The 18,948-nt window shown below is 34.5% G+C and overlaps 1 protein-coding gene across 13 annotated transcripts in view; it reads left to right on the top strand.

Annotated features, from left to right (window-relative positions):
- The window catches only part of PTPRK (protein tyrosine phosphatase receptor type K), a 561,747-nt gene that overhangs the window by 328,988 nt on the left and 213,811 nt on the right, over window positions 1–18,948 (top strand). For all 13 annotated transcript variants that reach the window (XM_023254331.2, XM_023254334.2, XM_023254335.2 and 10 more), the window contains exon 7: window positions 4,248–4,541. In XM_023254331.2, coding sequence (XP_023110099.1) covers window positions 4,248–4,541 — 294 coding nt within the window. The remainder of the gene's footprint in view (window positions 1–4,247; window positions 4,542–18,948) is intronic.

Raw genomic sequence — 18,948 nt, 5'->3', positions numbered from 1 at the left:
TGTTTGTAAAATAGCATTGCAATAGGAATAATTGGATGAGGATATAGTTTCATAATGACTTATCTTGATTTTGAGACAGTTTTTGAAATTATCTGAAATAAATAAAGCAGTTTGAATGTATAATTACGATTGTATAATAGGTTTAGATCTAGAATAATGAATGTAAGTCATTAATTGGAAGTTAATTGTTACATTGGCAAAGTTTATCCTGTATTTTGGGGATTGCATGCTTCAGTTGATACCTAGTGTACAATTGGGATTTATTCGCACCACACCTCTGGGTCTGATAGTGTATTAAGTTATGAAGAATATTAATATTGCTGCAGAACAATTACTTGTTCATTTGCTAGCTGATTAAAATTCATGCATAATTTATTGAAATGAATAGAGATTTTATAAATAAGCCTTCCTGTTCTCAAGGGCCTAACAACAAAATACATATGCTAATATGAGGCTACTTTTTACTTCCAACATAAAAAATTTAATATGTAGTGGTATATTAGCCTCATTAATGCTAGATTTCAGTTCTAGTCGTGCTGTTAATCAATGTATATGCTTCTAAGCCTCTCTGAGTATTGTCACAGTTCCCAAACTGAGCAACTGCTTTGATGACTGGACTGAACCTTTTTGCTTGACCATAGCAAGTGAAATGTAAAACTGATCAGAGTGATTTATTACCCTTCTTCAGGCTAAGCACCTGATTATATCAAACTCATTTCTTCATGTACACAAAACACTAGTTAATGAATATTAATTTTTGGTTTTAAATTTATATGCTCTCTGGCAAAACGAAGAAAAATAGCAGCAAATATGGGGCTTGTTGACAGGTTTAGAAACGTAAAGTCTTCAAAAAACCCTTATAATAATAATCCCTAGTTTACCAATGAAGATATTGTAATGTCAAGAAGTTAAATAACATATTCACACTGACCCAGCTATTCATGTGTACATTTTGTGAAACTAGAATGTCCAGATGTCAAATTTCATTTTCTTTATTATTATTATTTTAATTTTTTAAGTAACTTCTTTATTTAAGTTTATTTATTTATTTGAGACAGAGAGAGAGTGAGAGTAAGGGGGGGGAGTGGGGACAGAGAGAGAGAAAATCCCAAGCAGGCTCTGCACTGTCAGTGTGGAGCCTGTTGCGGGACTTGAACTCACAAAACCGTGAGATCATGACCTGAGCTGAAGTCAAGAGTCAGATGTGCAACCGACTGAGCCACCCAGGTGCCCTGAAGTTTCATTTTCTTTTACATGTCATTTGGTTAAAGATAGAAATGATAGAAGAAATATCATGCTTTATTTTTTCACTTGTTTCTAAGAACATGTTTTAGCTTTTTCTCTTCTTCTCTCCCTTCTGCTCTCCTCCTTTGTTTGCTTCTTATTTTCCACAGCAGTGATGTGCAGGGTTTTGCAGGGTGAGATTTATCATTCAGTATACACTTATTAGTTCAGGTTTCAGAATATTTATAAATTGAGAGATTAACCAAGGTTTGTTATTCATAATTCATTTGACAAATCACTCCATCATGTTAATATGAGACCTCTTCAGGTTGTTTTTCAGCTGTGATGTGAGTGAAGCATTGAGGGTTTGGGTTAGACCCCCAGTAAGCTGTGAATTTAGCTGCATTTACTACTTAACTTAAATTAGTCAGTATACGAGCCATCTGGAGTGAAAATAAACCTTGCACATGTGAGGCAACTCAGTTTATTCGCAAAAATACAGACTGCTTCTTAAAATGTGTGCAACATTTAGATAGTCTGCGAAGATATTTGCATTTCTTCTATTATGCTCATTTCTCTATTCAGTTTCATTTCAGTTTAAGGTTTAGAAAATATGTCAACTTTATCTTTCTCTCTGTCTGCTAAGACTTCTGTAAACTCAAAATGTAAAAGTCATTTAGTTGGTAAAAGTTTATGATATGAAATGTCTAGCTCTTTCTTTAGCAGATAAATGAAAATCCTGAACTATTTTGGTTTTATTTAAACTTTTTATTTTATGAGTGACTTCTCGAGGGAAGTCGGTTGTGAACATTGGAAGAGTTCGCCCTCTACCCAATTTTGACTCTATATTGTGGGAGCAATTTTTAAACCATGCAGAACAGATGGTGTTAAGAACTACTTTCTCCTAGAAATAGAAACGATTCTACATGTGAAGTTTATGTACCACATACATTATCTTATTTAATTTCATTTTATTTTCACTCGAAACATGAGCATAGTGAAACACGGCTCATGCGTTTCTACTAGTTTGAAAGCTATTGCCATAAAGAGCCATGGTACTGATGGGACTAACTTCATATGCTTCAAGTGATATATGGGACAGAAAAAAAGGAAGTTGGTGTTACTCTGTAGACATCTCCACCCCATGTTATTATTTTTTTTGCTTTTAAATTTTATCTGAGTATAGCTGACACACAATAGGACCTTAGTTTCAGGTGTACGATGTAGTGATTCAACAGGCCTATACTATGTCTTCTGCTATGCTCACCACAAGTGTAGCTGCCCTCTCTTACCACACAACATTATCACACCATGTATCTGTTTGTTTTCTACATCACACTCATTTTAAAATAATGAATTCCTTGACTTATTGTTACTGTGCCTCCCTTGCCATATTATCTGAAAAAGCAGTGTATAGAACAGCCTAATAATTACTAGTCATTCAGTAAACATTTGTCATATGAATTTTGGAAGAAAATTACTGACAGTGACTTTAGTTTGCATAGAGATCTAGGCCAGCTAGTCCTATTCCTTATGTTAGGGGTGTTTGTAACTCAGGGGTTCATAAAGTGAAAACTATACTTTTATACTGTTAGGGCTTAAAAGCAGATCTTGGGCTACAGCTGAAAACCCTTGCTTCATTTAAACCTACATCAGAAGGTAAAAACTGAGGTTTGGTTTTTTGTTTTGTTTTGCATTATGTATTATTCCAGGTATGTGTTGCCATTATAATAGAAAATCTACTTTGAAATTGTCTTTTTAAGTCCCTACTATCTACATCTTCTCCAGTCCACCCCTCCTGAGGGAGAAGAGGAACCATTGTGTGGTGACAGTTAAGCGTTTTCCTTCAGGGCACCTGGCTGGCTTCAGGTTGTGACTCTTGGCCCCACATTGGGTATAGAGATTACTTAAAAATAAAATTAAAAAAAAAAAAGTTTTCCTTCATATAATTTACTTTAACTCTTAAAACACACACACATGCATTTTTAAAACAATATTTGGGCAGTTGTTACCACTTTGCTAAGATTAACACTTTCCTTTAAAGTCTTTTGGCTTCCCTGAGAAGTGGTATTCAAGAGATTCAAAGAAGTCCCACCTGATCACAATGTACTAATTAGAACATCTTCATGACATAGGAGTCCCTGTGGAGAGACCACATGGACAAAGTTAGAGCTGTGGAGTCCTTCATAAAGTCCAGTATCAAATATCAGCTACATCATTGTTAAAGGAACGGGGGGAGCCCAAATTCATCTTTGATCATTTCTATAAGTTCAAACATTTCAGTAATGTTTCCCAAAGTTTCTTTGAAGCAAATATCTTAGCTGTCCAAAAAATTAAATTGTAGTGTACCTTTGACATTTGAGTTTAATGCATGGTGCATTGCTTTATCACATGCTACTCCCAAAGGCTAGCGATATGTAGTGACTTGTGATTTGGCCTCAGTGTAAATTTCAATTTCTTACCTTCTGTGGTGGGTGTGTAGAAACAAGTCAGCACTTGGCATCAGCTTCTACTTTCAGCTTTGCTGTTCCTTCCTCTTTATCTCATCTGCAGGAACTCGGCTTTGGTTGAAAAGCAAAGCAAAACCAAAAACACTGCTTTGCCATATTTCATGAATGAAATAAGGAGTTAAAACAGTTTTCATTAATTTGAAGATTTGTAGAGGTCTTAGGACCTCAAGAATGTCAAAGATCAACTGTACTCAGTAGCTAATCAGAGCTATCCATCTTTAAATATTTTCCTTTTATTTCCCTTGGTTACTGTGCCTGTACAAGTTTATCTCCTGGGGAGACATGTTTTTAATAAAAAAAAAAATTTGTGGTAAAAAGGGTCATATCCCGTCTGTGAAAGTATTTGCTCTTTAAAAGTACAGTTTCCAAATCACTCATGTTCTGGTTTTCCGTAAGTATTTGTTATGTACTCCTAAGTAAATTATTCATTGAGCTTTGAAAGACATTAACATACCCATGTAGTGCATTCTTTTGGATTTTTAGCTAATTAGATTGCACATTCATCTCTCCTAGAACCACCAAGACCCATTGCTCCACCCCAGCTGCTCGGTGTTGGGCCTACATACTTGCTGATTCAGCTGAATGCCAACTCCATCATTGGGGATGGTCCCATTATCCTGAAAGAAGTGGAGTACCGAATGACGTCAGGATCCTGGACAGAGACGCATGCCGTCAATGCTCCAACTTACAAATTATGGCATTTGGATCCAGATACTGAATATGAGATCCGTGTTCTGCTTACAAGACCTGGTGAAGGTGGAACGGGGCTCCCAGGACCTCCTCTAATCACGAGAACCAAATGTGCAGGTAAGACTGAATAGCAGGCCAGTCTGCCCAGTGAAGGAATCTAGCATTAGACATATACTATATGTACAATATTAAACATTCTAATTTGCTGCATGATGTAGTCACACTGTTCTAAAAGTTCAATGAATTTGGTAAAGAGTAGCTTTATATCATAATTGGACTGATTTAGAGCCATGTGTTTCTCTACTATTATTCAGTATTATTGTGAATTCATAATCTTTTTTATGTGGCAGTTTTGCTCAGCTTGCTTGTATTCAGTCCGACATTTCTGATAGATGCAGGTGTAGGCACTGTTACTACTGAGAGACAGATTTTGCAATTCAAATAAATGCTGAATACCTCTTGGCTATGTAGAAATTGTCTCCCTTGATAATTTGTCTATGGTCATTGCAGAGGCCATTTCTGATAATATAGATTAAAAAGTTACTTTGAACCAGGTCTCGGTGAGATCAGTTCTTCTATTCAGCATGACACACAGTTGTAGAATATACAGAGGCTTGTAATTGCCCTCCCCGTGTCTGAAACAAAGTGGTGGAAATAATAGCACATGGACAAAACACAAAAATGAAAAGTGAAGTAAAAAGTAATATATAAACATACATTCTAATTGTACCATGTTGTTATGATGGGAGAAATTGTTATTGTTTATTAAAAGCCACTGAAAAGTTTGTCTAAGTTATTAGAGTGCGTTTTTAGTGTACTGTTTATTATTGCAAATACTTTAATTTTTAGTTCAGTTGAAAGAGACGTTTTTTTATCCATCAAACATCATGTTGAAACACCTGCAGAGTTAGCACATGGATCTATGCATCTTGAACATTTAATGATTTAGGTTTTGAAAATTGAAAACTAATACTGTAGAGATCTATGAAAATGTAAATGCCTATAAATGTCTTTTGTTTTCTTGAACATCTTTTGGCATTTATAGTATTTTTAATTTTAGAATATTTTGGGGCAACTCACCAAGAGAACTGATCTAAAAAGCAAAAGCCAAACCCATGAAATCACCTGATACCCTGCCATCTTTAAATATTTTAAAATTCAGCTCAATTTTTATATATTAATGTCTACATTTACATTTTTATATATTAATATTGAAAGATGCTCACTAACAGGGTGTTTAACTGCTCAATTCTTAGTCTGAGATTTAGACAACAGAGTTTACTCATTTGCGGTTTGGTATTGTACATCGATTCTGTGGTTGAAAAACCACTTGGCCTAGAAGACATCGGTTGAGTCTCTATGGCTCAGCCTGAATCACACAATTTGCTTTTTAGATTTTCTGTACAGCTCAGTCTTTTCATTGTAGGCATGTGGCAAATTATTCTACTATAGTAGGTGGCCTTTCTGAGGGAGAGGCAAGCGGACACTACAACCTCAGGTAGTTAGAGAAATAATTTGAAGAGGAGACATTGCAAACACTAAGGAAGTAGCTCATTCTGTCTTCCAAAATGAAATAGCCCATGCTAACATAAAAAGATGGACAATGGAGTTCATTTTACTAAGGATATTGCTTCCATATGTTTTCTAGTAAAATTACCTTTCTTTCTACATTTAATCTTTATAAGGTACATACAAATTAAAATAATGAATGGCAATTTACTGTTCTAGTGGTCTTATTTTTGACTTTTTGCTCCCCCAAGTTTTTATTTCAATTCCAGCTAATTAGCATACACGTAATATTAGTTTCAAGTGTAGAAGTTGGTGATTCATCACGACAAGTGCTCTCCTTAATCCCCATCACCCTTTTAGCCCATCCCTGCATTTACCTCCCCTCTAGTAACCATCAGTTTGTTGTCTAGAGTTAAGTCTGTTTCTTGGTTTGCCTCTCTTCCCTGCCACCCCCCAACCATGTTCATTTGTTTTGTTTCCTAAATTCCACATATGAATGAAATCCTATGGTATTTGTCTTTCTCTGATTGACCTATTTCGCTTAGCATAATACTCTGTAGCTCCATCCACGTTGTTATAGATGGCAAGATTTCATTCTTTTTTATGGCTGAGTAATATTCCATTATATATACATAATGGATAGATATCTATCTATATCTATATCTAATCTATATATCAATATCTCTCTATCTCTATCCATATATCTCGTATCTTTGTTATCCATTCATAGGTCGATAGACATTTGGGATCTTTCCATAATTTGGCTACTGTTCATAACTTCTTTCTGACTTCTGTGCTCAACCTTCTTTCTTTTAAATATCTCATCTGTTTTAATTTTTAAAAGTTTTCATCAAAGTAGACCATTAAAATTTAGCAGTACCATACAATATATTGTTAATATAACATGATTTTTGTTTAACTAGGAATTATTTGAAATCAGTCATTGATGTGTGAGCCAATGGAGACTGCAAGTATATGAGATTGTGTTTTAAAGCTAATTATGCTATATTAAGTAGATGAAAACAGCATGTTAATGTGTTTGATTTATCCTTATTGAATGCTTATGTTGAGAGTGAATATTGACTACTATAAGTAAAAATATGACTATAAAGTGCTTTGAGGTATTTTATTTGGAGAATAACCTTATCTGTGTGGGAGGGGATAGAGTAAAAATAACTTACACTCATAGCTGCTTTCAAATTTATAAATGCCTTGACATTTTGGAATTATATTGCTCTTTTTTCCAAATTCTTTATTTGAAAAACATTTAATTTGTGGGATCTCTGGCATAAAATGGTGTCAGACTCACTGACACTTGCAGTTTTTCTTCCAACTGTAGAAAGTTTATTTGTTTTTAAAACTATCTTTCACATTTTTTGAGTCCTTGTCACATGTATTTATTCATTTATTAATGTCCTCAGAAGATGTGTTTGGTGCAGATATTTATGGTTAAAAAAAAGCACTTAGTTTTCAAGTACATTTGGATTTGAGAGAAACTGTGGTTACTGTCTTATCAGGAATGTCTACTAATCTTGCTCTTTTATTAGAAAAGGAGGGAAATATGTACTGTGTTAATTTTTAAACAATGCCTGAAAAGCAGAAGTTGGATATAATTGATAAATGTTGTGTATCTAAATACGGGGTCAGTATTGATTGAGTGTATGATGTCTGTCTACATCTCTTCTTCAAGATCCAAACTCCTTTCTCCAAGTTTAAGATCTCTGAGCCTTAACCAGCACCTCCACTGGCCTCAGCCTGGTATCCTGTAACACAAAATAGAACACAGCTTATGCTAACTGTGATATTAGCTGGTATTTAGTAATGATTTCAGAAGCCTACACTTTTTCATAATCCGGGCATATAATTCCTTGGAAACTCCAAAAATAACCTTTGGAAACGTTCCCATTTCATTCTGTTAATTTGTGTAAGCTCTGAATACTGATTCTACTTCCCATTTTAGTAAAGACTGGGAGAGTGCCACACTGTAGTTGCAGCGTTAATATCATATGGTTGAATCAATGCTAATTACTATGATACAGCTATTTTAATACACCTTGCATATTGGCAACCAGGAAGCCTTAAAAATAAGTATAAAAACTTCTCCCCTCTGTATTTGTGTCTGATATAAATTTCATATGAAATTCTTACAAATAACAAAGGAATGATGATTATTTTCTGCCTCTTAGAAATTCTTAGTTTGTTTTGGTGTATCATAGAGGAACAATTTTTGACCACTAAGTACCCAAAGAGTAAATTGGTTACTATTTACTATGTTAAATATACCATTTTAATATATTTAAGCCATTGAAATTTTATTTCTGGCAGTAGTAAATTTTATTTTCTTGGCAGAAATCTGTCAATAAATAATTTTACAAATTAATCAGGTGTTTTTTTTTTTCAACGTTTATTTATTTTTGGGACAGAGAGAGACAGAGCATGAACGGGGGAGGGGCAGAGAGAGAGGGAGACACAGAATCGGAAACAGGCTCCAGGCTCCGAGCCATCAGCCCAGAGCCTGACGCGGGGCTCGAATTCACGGACCGCGAGATCGTGACCTGGCTGAAGTCGGACGCTTAACCGACTGCGCCACCCAGGCGCCCCTTAATCCGGTGGTTTTATTTGTGTATATTAATGAGTAAATTTTATATTTTAAAATGCAAATTTAGATTTTCATAGTTAAATATTGGTTATTATTGCTTTATAATCAGCATACAGAGTAACTGTATCATGATACTTTATTTTCAGACTTGTGAGTTAGATATATTATTTTCCCAAGTTTTTAGCTGGTGAATCTAAGACTCAGGAAAAAGAAAACAAAACAATGACTGGTCCAGTGTCAGACAGCTGGGCACCTCGGACTCAAAACACATTTTCTGGTGCTTGAAAAGCCTGAATTCCTTTCCCTTTCTCTTAGTATGGGTGATTTCTTTCCCCTTTCAGAGGATTATGGCATGAAAGTCTAACAGGTAAAATCTGAAAGGGATGTAGATTTTTAAAAATAGTATATGCATGGCTAACTTACTCCCTGAGAAGCATGGCTTAATGTTTGCAACTTCACTTTTATTGAAAGCACACTTGATGAGTGTGCTTAACACTGAAATTTATGCTGCGTTTTAAATGTTTTAAGCAGTTAAAGAAGTGTAAAACAATGTTTTAATTTTTCCTTTTCTGAATATGTCCTGCCTAGTTGCCAAAGCTGTTTTTTGTTTTCTTCCTAAAGTGCATTTAAATCATTTGGTAAGTGCAGTTACCTGCTTCAGGGTCTCTCATGTTAGGAGAGGTGATAATTACAGCCTCTGGTGACTATAGCCACCCACGCCTGCCTCATGCTTCTCTGTGCACCTGAGGGGTATGATTATTTCACTGTTAGCTTACATCCTGACCCATGTTGTTGTTCACATAATGCTTCTTCAGGCATTTTATGAATTTAAAAAAAAAAGGTATAAATGTGAACTTGTTTTAAATGGGAAGTAATTCAAAACTCCATTGAACAATCAAAGAAAGTATGCTTGTTTTTTCTGTGTGTCAATTTCCTCTGGGTATACCATCTGGTAGAGAAGCTAAGAAAATACAGTTTCTTTTTCTCTTATTAAATGGAAATAAAATACACCATCATCAGAAATTGTCTTCATCGCATGCCTTGGCAATTGCATGTTAAAATTGCTCTTTTAAATTGCCTTCTGCTTCTGGGTAACCCATTGTAGCACTGTTTTATGATTAACTGACATTTTAGCAGTATCTCCCTTATAGGGAAGGTCAAGAGTTCAGAGTGTCCAGAGTGTAATAAATTTACACAGTTGGGAAAACTACTCTTTATTCTTACATTCTAGTTCAATGCTCTTGACAATTTTTAGTGAAACGTGTAGATCTATGAAGCATTGACAAAGAGAGTGTGTTACTTTAAACATAACATTTACTAAAAATGCATTTTTTCTCTCATATATCCAAAATTGGAGACAAAACAATACAAAATGAAACAATGCTCAGGCATATACCAGAAACCACAAGGTGAGGAATTAAATTTTGGCCTTTTGGCTATACCTTCATCAGCAAAATGGAACCATATATTGATTTTTACTGTGGTCTAAGATAGTTATCAATCACAAAGACTAGTTATCATTGAAACTCAGCCTTGAGGTTAAAACAAAATAAACAACTCTGTAAGAATTGGTGTGGTTTGACAGTGTAAGGATACTATTTGATTTAATTTGAAGGCTTGTTTTAAATTTTTTAAAAATGCATTAATTTCTAAAATATATTTATGCAGCTTTGTTTTTGAGCAAGAATTTTAAAAGGCAAGGGTATTAATATTGAGGTAAAAACACTAAAGATAAAAAGCCAAAGGAAAGGATTAGAGAGCAATTTTTCAATTTTCTGAAAAATCCAGGAGTAAATGTTTTTTTAAAAATTGAAGTATAATTGATATATAACATTGTATTAATTTCAGTAGTAGAATATAAAGACATTTCTATATATTGTAAAATGGTAACCACAGGAAGTCTAGTTACCACACATCAATGTACAGTTACAATTTTTTTTTCTTATGATGAGAACTTTCAAGATTTACTCTCTTAAGCAACTTTCGAATATGTAGTACAATATTATGTACTGTAGTCACGAAGGTAAACATTACATCCTCATGATTTATTTATATCATACCTATATAAGTTTGTACCTCTTGGTCTCCTTCACCCATACCCACCCTACTACCTACCTCCCCTCCAGCAACCATCAGTCTGTTCTCTATATTTAAGAGTTTTGCTTTGTTTTGTTTTGTTCATTTGACTTTTTAGATTCCACATATAAGTGAAATCATATGGTATTTGTTTTTGCCTGTTTGACATATTTCACTTAGCATAATACCCTCAAGTTCTGTCCTTGTTGTTGTGAATGGCAAAATTTCATTCTTTTTATGGCTGAGTGGTATCCGTGTGTGTGTGTGTGTGTGTGTGTGTGTGTGTGTGTGTGTGTACACACACCACGATTTCTTTATCCATTCATCCATCAGTGGACACAGGTTGTTTCCATATCCTGGCTACTGTAAATAATGTTGTGTGAACATAAGGGTTCCTGTATAGTTTTGAACTAGTGTTTTTTCTTTTCTTTGGATAAATACCCAGAAGTGGAATTGCTGGATCATATGATAGTTCGATGTTTAACATTTTGATGAACTTTCATACGGTTTCCTGAAGTGACTGCATCAATTTACATTCCCTTCAAGGGCATACAAGTGCTCCCTTTTCTCCACATCTTCACCAACACTTATTATTTCTTGCCTAAAATACTTTTTTTTTTAGATTTCTTTCTTTTCAGTGCATAACAACTTGATTTCCTTTTCAGATTTTGTAGAGGATATTTCAGTTGGAAAGACATGTATTTATTCAGACAAATGTTTATTGGCTTCTTTCTTTGTTAACAGCACTGGGTTAAGTACTAGGTCTTTACAAGCAGTGTCTTGCACTTAAGTCCCTAGTAGTCTCGAGGAACAGACCTACAAAGAGTAAATTGCAAAGTGATAGGAATTCAGAAGCTTTTTTTTCCCAAAGGAGTGCTTAAGAGAAGTTGTTGCCAGGAAAGGAAGGCTTTAAAACTGGATCTTAATAATTGGCTTTGCATTTTTAAGGCAGAAAAAAATAAAAAAAAAAATAGAATTAAAGACAGAGGAAACCTATGTTTAACCAAGTTGTAAACATTGTTGATGTTTCTTGGGTTCTGAAAATAAGATAGAGCATTGGCTAACTCTGGACTGTGCTAGAACCCAGGCTGCCGCTGGCATGTGGCCAGGTCTGAGATGATCCAGACTGCTATCCTGTTGTTTTTAAGAAGAAGACTGACATTCTTAGATTTGGTTTCAGAAGGATTATTCCATTTCTGTGGAAAATAAGTTAGAGCTAAGGAAAGACTGGAGGCAGAGAGACCACGAAAACATGCTTATAATAATAAAAAAAATAACCTTGGCTATAATTTTCTGTACATCATGTCTCTCTCATCTTAGATCAGAAAGAGGAAATCTATAAATTTGTGGATAATATTGTCATTCTTGATAATCAAGGAAGTTCCTTTTATTAAAGGGATTTTAATGACATTTTATAGGTGATGTAACTTCATTATTAGATTCACTTTTCTTTTTCAAATAAGTGGGTTGTGCAATGTTATTAAAATGCGTGCAAATTCCATGGCATAACACATTATTTTAGAGGACAAAATTATAAAAGATTACAAAAAAGTTCAAGAGCTACAGTGTATTTGATGGAGTATTGATTTATTTCATAAATCTCATTAGGGTCAAATTTGTATACATTGCCACACTTAAGACTGCAGAAGATACAACATTAATAAGACAGGATTCCTACTCCTAAGGATCTGAAAATCTAGTGTTAGACCCATAGTAATGACAAGAATGTAGTAAGTGATATAATAGAAATATAAAGCACTTTGGAAATCCAGGGTCGAGAGGGATAACTTCTGACCAAAAAATATTTTTTTTCCAAGCAATATGTTTGAAAACAATATCAACTTATCTTTTCTAAACTGAGCCGGATTAATACTTGTGATGAATGAACCTGTAACCGTACTTATCCCTAATTCTGTAACTGTGGAATGACATATAAAACAAGGTGCAGCCAATAGCCATCGTATGGCTGATCGGTCTTCTCTTTCCCCTCTACCAACACATAGGGAAACTATATGCACAGATGGAAGTATTAAATGGGAAATAGAAGTCACACCCTGATTAAATCATCAAAGTAATTTGTTTTGTTCTTTTGAATTATCTGGGACCCATGGATTATAGAAATGTGATTATAAATCTCTATGAAGCATATATACTACAAATTTCCAAGAGAGAAGGAGGGAGAGAAAGAGAGATTTATAATGTAATCAACTTCTGTTAACTCTTCCAATGGTCTATAATGCTAGGAACTCCCAACATAAGGGTCATAGAACTTGAACAACTATGAAATCATCTTTTCTACTACCTCTCTTATTTTTTTACCTCAGGCACTGGATGTACAGTTAACCATACGTACATGTCCTTATAGGGCACGTCATTCGTAGCTGTATAATTAACCAAATAGAGCTGCATTGCTTTCAGCTTAAAATTGTCTTCTTTTGACTTGCTTTGTTGCTAGAAAGCGTTTGGTAACCAGTGAAAATGACACTTTTTATTTATCCATAGTACTTTACCACATGCTGAGTCTGTTAACTGTATCATTAAGTACTCTTTTTATTGGCTTCATTTGTTTTTATTGAATTTTGCATAGTACAATAAAGCTGACAGGTGGAAATGATTTAAATAACAGCGTCAATCCCATTAAATGTCCTGGATTTCCTCTCCAGCCCCAGGTCTTTTATTTGATATCAGGAAGTAGAAATAAAAATAAAATGATATATTAATAATGTCTTAAATGATAATAACACAAGAGGGTCTGGAGAGGAATATGACCTAGGTAGAATTAAAAAAAAACTATGGATCCAGATAAACACTAAGGGATCTGTTAATTATGAAGATGGGTACCAGAACTCAGCCTGTAGAGCCTCAGATCTCTCTTGGATGGTTCCACTGGTGCATTGACTTGTCCTTGATATTCTTCATTTTTACACAGAGAATCTCCCTCCACCTTCATTTATCACTTCCTGTTTACTTCCTTATTTGAATAATCATTTATTTTCTTTGCTTTGGAATAAGGAAGAAAACTCTTAAATCAGGCTCTGGCCCAAAAAAAAAAATGCAGTCACATTTTCTAGGGCAGGGTTGGGGAGTAGTATGGGCTTCGTGATTATTTTGGAACTCACTTATCCAGACTCACCCTAGTTATAATTGGTGTTTTTGGAGAGTGTTGGTCACTCTGTACAATTTCTTGTATAAAAAAGTGACTTTATAAAGATGTACCTCGTTATTTTCATCATTTAACTTGACTCTTAACTAAATCTGAAGATGGGGTCATCATCTTAGGATCTCATTTCCTGGTCTTCACGGTCTTCCTACCAGATGTGGCCTTATTATAGCGAATAATTGCTGTAGTGATGCTCCTCCATGCTCTTTCCTCTCCAGCAGCCTGTATATAAACAACAGAGGGGAAAAAGCATATTCAAAGGAAAGAGATAATGAGTGAATTCTAATCTCAAGTGTTGTAAGTTACATTATACTTTGGGAACCCAGTAAAAAATGAACTTCAAAGGGCCAAAATTCATGCCTTTCATGTCACCCTAAGCAAGATCTGTGCAAATTCAGCTGTCACTCCATATGATATGGCCTAGAAATCATTGAGTGATGTCCCTTTTAATTGTCTTAGCCAAATCATATGGGTAAAGTTTGAGTTTAAATGACTCATCTGTCATTCCTTGGCTTTGTTACTATTTCCCACCACTACATAGTCCTTCACAATAAAGAATAATAATCATTCATAAAAACGTTTATTTTTACCTGTTACTTTACTTCTAAGTAGGTACTGTATTCTGTCATGTTATATCCAACCCTCAAAATTTGCATATATCATATATTAATGTATATTTTATTATCAAAACAATATATATAGTAGTTTCCCCTTTTAACAGTAATTAATTTTTTACCAATTATTAGGTATTTCTTTAAGTCAAGAGCATCTGAAATACTTGCTCAAGACTCAGGGTAACATCTATTGGAAATCATAATATACAGATTTCCTAGAAGTTTTTCTTCTCTATGATAGAGCTTACAGGTGAATAAAGGAATAGGTATCTGGTATTGAAATGTAAATGACAGTAGTCTTTGAAAAGTTTTAATTAGGTACTTTATTAAATTTAACTCCTTTTTCCCATTCAGTAAATTATAAGAATATAGGAAATTTAAGAAAATGTTTTAAAGTTTCAATTTCCCCAATACTAAACAATATTGCCTTAAGCTGTCATTCATCTTACCACCTTTATATATTGGTATTTTATATTTTATTTTTTATTATTATTTTAAGTAGGATCCATGCCCACCATGGAGCCCAACGTGGGTCTTGAACTCACGACCCTGTGATCAATACCCTGAGATCAAGACCTGAGCTTAACCGACTGAACCACCCAGGCGCCCCTATATGATGGCATTTTAAAGCACAATGCATTGGGAAAAAGGCTAATGTAACTGAAAAAAGAAGCTGGTATATTGGTGCATTTTTGTGAATTTGGACAAGTGTATTGGAACTTGCTCTGTAATTTAAGAACTGCAAAATTAAGACGACAGTAGCTATTCTCTCGCCAGGTATGCCATCATGAAGCACAATAGTGCTGTAGAGTATGAAGCTTTGTCCTTTTTAAACCAAGGCAATCTATCTAAATCAGATTATTAACATAGACTCTCTGATGGGTTGGGCCAGTGGTTTTGTTTTTCTTGATGATTTAGTGAATGAGCTTTGAACCCCTACCAGGCACTATGGGAGAGCTAGACATAAGGTAGTGAAGAGAAGACAACCTTTCCCATTTGTCTTGTTTTTAGAAGCAAAATTACCAGGTAATTTGCTGAACATGTAGATCTCCTTCTAACAAGTGACAGGATGTGGAAACCGACTCTTTCTATTCAGGCTCACTTCAGTGCGGTCCTTTGTTTTCCCCCTATGTTTCCACCTCACATTAAATCCATCAGAATACAGAGTTCTCCTTGTTGCTGGAAACAACTGTGAGCAAAGGATTTCTCGGAATCCTCCTTCCAGCTGGATCAGATAATCCTTTAACTTCTGTCCCCTCTTCACTACTGGCTTACTCTCCACCGAGGGAAAAACTCATTTTTAATAAAGGCTAAGTTCTGTCAGTGAACCGGTTACTTTTGGAAAAGGTCGGCTCATTGAATCAAATTAACATTTGATTTTCCAGCTTACTTGAACTAATTTAGGTTTTCTTTTAAAATTTTGCGATCAATTTTAGCAATTTGGACACTACGTTAAAAATTACATTTCTGAGGAATATTGAAAAGCAGAATCATTGTTCCAGATTCCCCATTTTTTTCTCTGCTGAATTCTGCAGTGTGTGTGTGTGTGTGTGTGTGTGTGTGTGTGTGTGTGATGAATGTGTCTGCTTTCTTCAAAACAACCAGCTCCACCCTACTTAGAGGGAAAAAAATGTGTCAGGGGTGCACTAACTATCCCTAAGCTTATGTTTTTGGAGGTCCCTTGCTGGAAGTCCCAGATTTTGTAAAGACTTCATTAGAATTCATACGCCCAAATTGTTTTTATAAATTATACATAACAAAGCATTACACGAAATTTTGCAAATAGAATTTTTTTTCAAAAAACACTTATAATACTACAATATTTATACAACTATTGTCATTTTTGTTAGTGCCGTATTATTTTTCTCTATGCCTGAGTTTTTTCTTTAAGTTGTAAGTCGAAGATATATAGTTTTACATTCTGCTTATTTTACTTGTCATCAGTTAGCTCATTTCTTGTCATTCTGTAGGACATTCTATTTTTAATGATTGCTTAATATTCTATTGGATCTATGTACTAGAATATATTTAACCACTCTTATTCCTGAAAATTTTGACTTCAACAATTGGCTATTGTAAATGCTGCAATAAGAATTTTTATACATAGCTTTCTTCTACATGGCTGAAAAAGTTTTGACACATACTTTCCAATTACTCTGCAAGTATTGTATCAATGCACTTCACTGGCAGCTGCAGGGGCACACAGGCAGCCATGAAGTTTTAGAGCTAGAAAGAATTTTATAGGAGGTGTCTGGGTGGTTAAGTCAGTTAAGAGGCTCATTGTTGATTTCGGCTCAGGTCATGATCTTACAGTTAATGGGATCGAGCCTTGCATCAGGCTCCCCGCTGATCATGGAGCCTGCTTGAGATTCTCTCCCTCTCTCTCAGCCTCTCTCTCTCTCTCTCTCTCTCTCTCTCTCTCTCTCTCTCTCTCAAAAAAAATAATAAAGAAGAAAGTATTAAGAAAGTAGTTTAGACTTAATCAAGTCCAATGTCCCATTTAATACCATTCTGTACGCTTGCATACAGTAGTGAAGTGATTTCATCAAGTTCAAAAAGCTGTTTGATGAGAAAACCAAGACTATCATTCACATTGCACTTGTTTGCTTTTATATGATTATCTCCTATATCCCAGGCACTGCCTTAAGTGTTGGATAGTCTAAGACAAAGACTTCACTATGTAACCTTTCAAAGTCTAAGGAATCATGGTCATAGTATTTCAGATTGAGAATTTACTAGGCATCAGGCACTAGTACAAACTCATGGCTACAAATCCAGACTGCCTGAGTGAATTTCTATGTGATGCTGCCTGGAGAGGTTAGAAGATGAGAATGTAGGTACATAATTAGACCGATAAGTAGTATAATAGATGTGCTTTTAGGCTCTCTGGGAGCACAAAAGATCCTTGAAGTATAAGTAGAATTTCATCAGGCAGCAGATTATGAGAATTAGCAGTTATGAGTTAAAGTTTGTGAGTCAGGAAAATGTAGATTGAAAGCTGGCTCTAATAATTACTACTGGGCAAGTAACTTCAATCTCTCTAATGTTTCATACTGTCATCCGTAAAATCATGACCAATAATTGAACTTGCCCAATTTGATATTTGTGAGATAATCAGTGATGTGCTAAGGCAGAGGAGTGATGGTTACATTTTTAGGAATTTTACCAGACAGTTGTTAAAATGATTATTGAAAATTAAATTATATAAACTTCAAATTATACCAATTATATTTTGAGTGAAAATAATGTATACTCAAAGCTTCCTAATTATTTTTACATATTGCACCATTATCTATGTTTTTCTAGCTATTTATGTCTATTTTATCTGTATGTTGGAGATAAATACGATGATGCACTAATGTTTATTTCCTCCAATTTGGTCTTGGGAAGCTTAAAACTGTAGTCAGAGTATTACAGCATATTTGCAAATGCAACAAATCGGGTGTTTTGGTTTTGTTTTTTTTCCCCTCATCACCTTCTCTAATTTTGGAGAGCCAAAAACATGCCAAAAATGTTAAATAGTTTTGCACACCACTAGAAATAATGCATGCAAAATGCTTATCTAGCACATAAGAAGATCACAATAAATATTAACCATTACTACATTACAAGCCATTTCACTGAAAATAGCTCTTCTGTGATATTTTAAAAATTATAATTTGCATAAAATCTGCAGGAATTATGTGGTGAGTACCCATATATCTACCACTATAATTTACCTTTTGCTATATTTACTGTACCACATATCAATCCACCTATTTTTTTATTTGTCCATCAATCCATTTTAATTTTTTAAACTAATACATTAAAATATTTTGTTCTAGGGAGTGATTTTTAAAAGAACACTTAATTTTAATTTTTTTTATTAACATGTTTAGGATGATTCGGGTTTTTTTTAGAAATATTTCTCTAGTGGTGGTTTAGGAAAAGGACTGAAAGGAGATTTCAGGGAGATTAAAAGGCTGTTACATCAGTGTAAGGAAAAATTGATCAGTGCCTAAACTGAAGCAGTGGAGATAAGATTTCAATGAGGAGGCACAGTTGAAAGAGATTTGAGACGTTGCAATCAGTCACATTTTGTGATACACTGGAAGTGAATTCTGGCTTGGAAAATAAAGTATAGTAACAGGTCTTAACTTGAAAATGTTAAACCTTTGGGAAAGTTTTAGAAGAAAAGTCACTATGTTTAGTTTTCACAATGAGATATTGGGTAGGCGGTTACATTCATGGGTCTAGAGATGAGTAGAGAAGGTAGAGAGCACGATATATAGATTTGGGTGTCCTTACCTTTTCATTGATGGTGTTGGGAGTCATGGGTATGCTTTTCTTGAATTAGAAACTCAAGTATATTTTATTCAATCACATTTAACAAATTATACTTTTTGGGGGGTGTGGAACATATTATATACATTAGTATCTTATTGCATGAACTGTCCAGATTACTCAAACTGTTAATGCTTTTACAAAGAACCAGTTTTAAAGTATACAGCATTTTATATTTGCAAATACATTAAGCTTGTGCAGTGTATGCTTTTTAAAGACCGATTAGTTTGTCTAATTGTGACA

This window comes from Felis catus, chromosome B2 (genome assembly GCF_018350175.1).
Source record: "Felis catus isolate Fca126 chromosome B2, F.catus_Fca126_mat1.0, whole genome shotgun sequence".
NCBI classification, from domain to species: domain Eukaryota; kingdom Metazoa; phylum Chordata; class Mammalia; order Carnivora; family Felidae; genus Felis; species Felis catus.
This window is presented reverse-complemented; position numbering and strand designations above follow the sequence as displayed.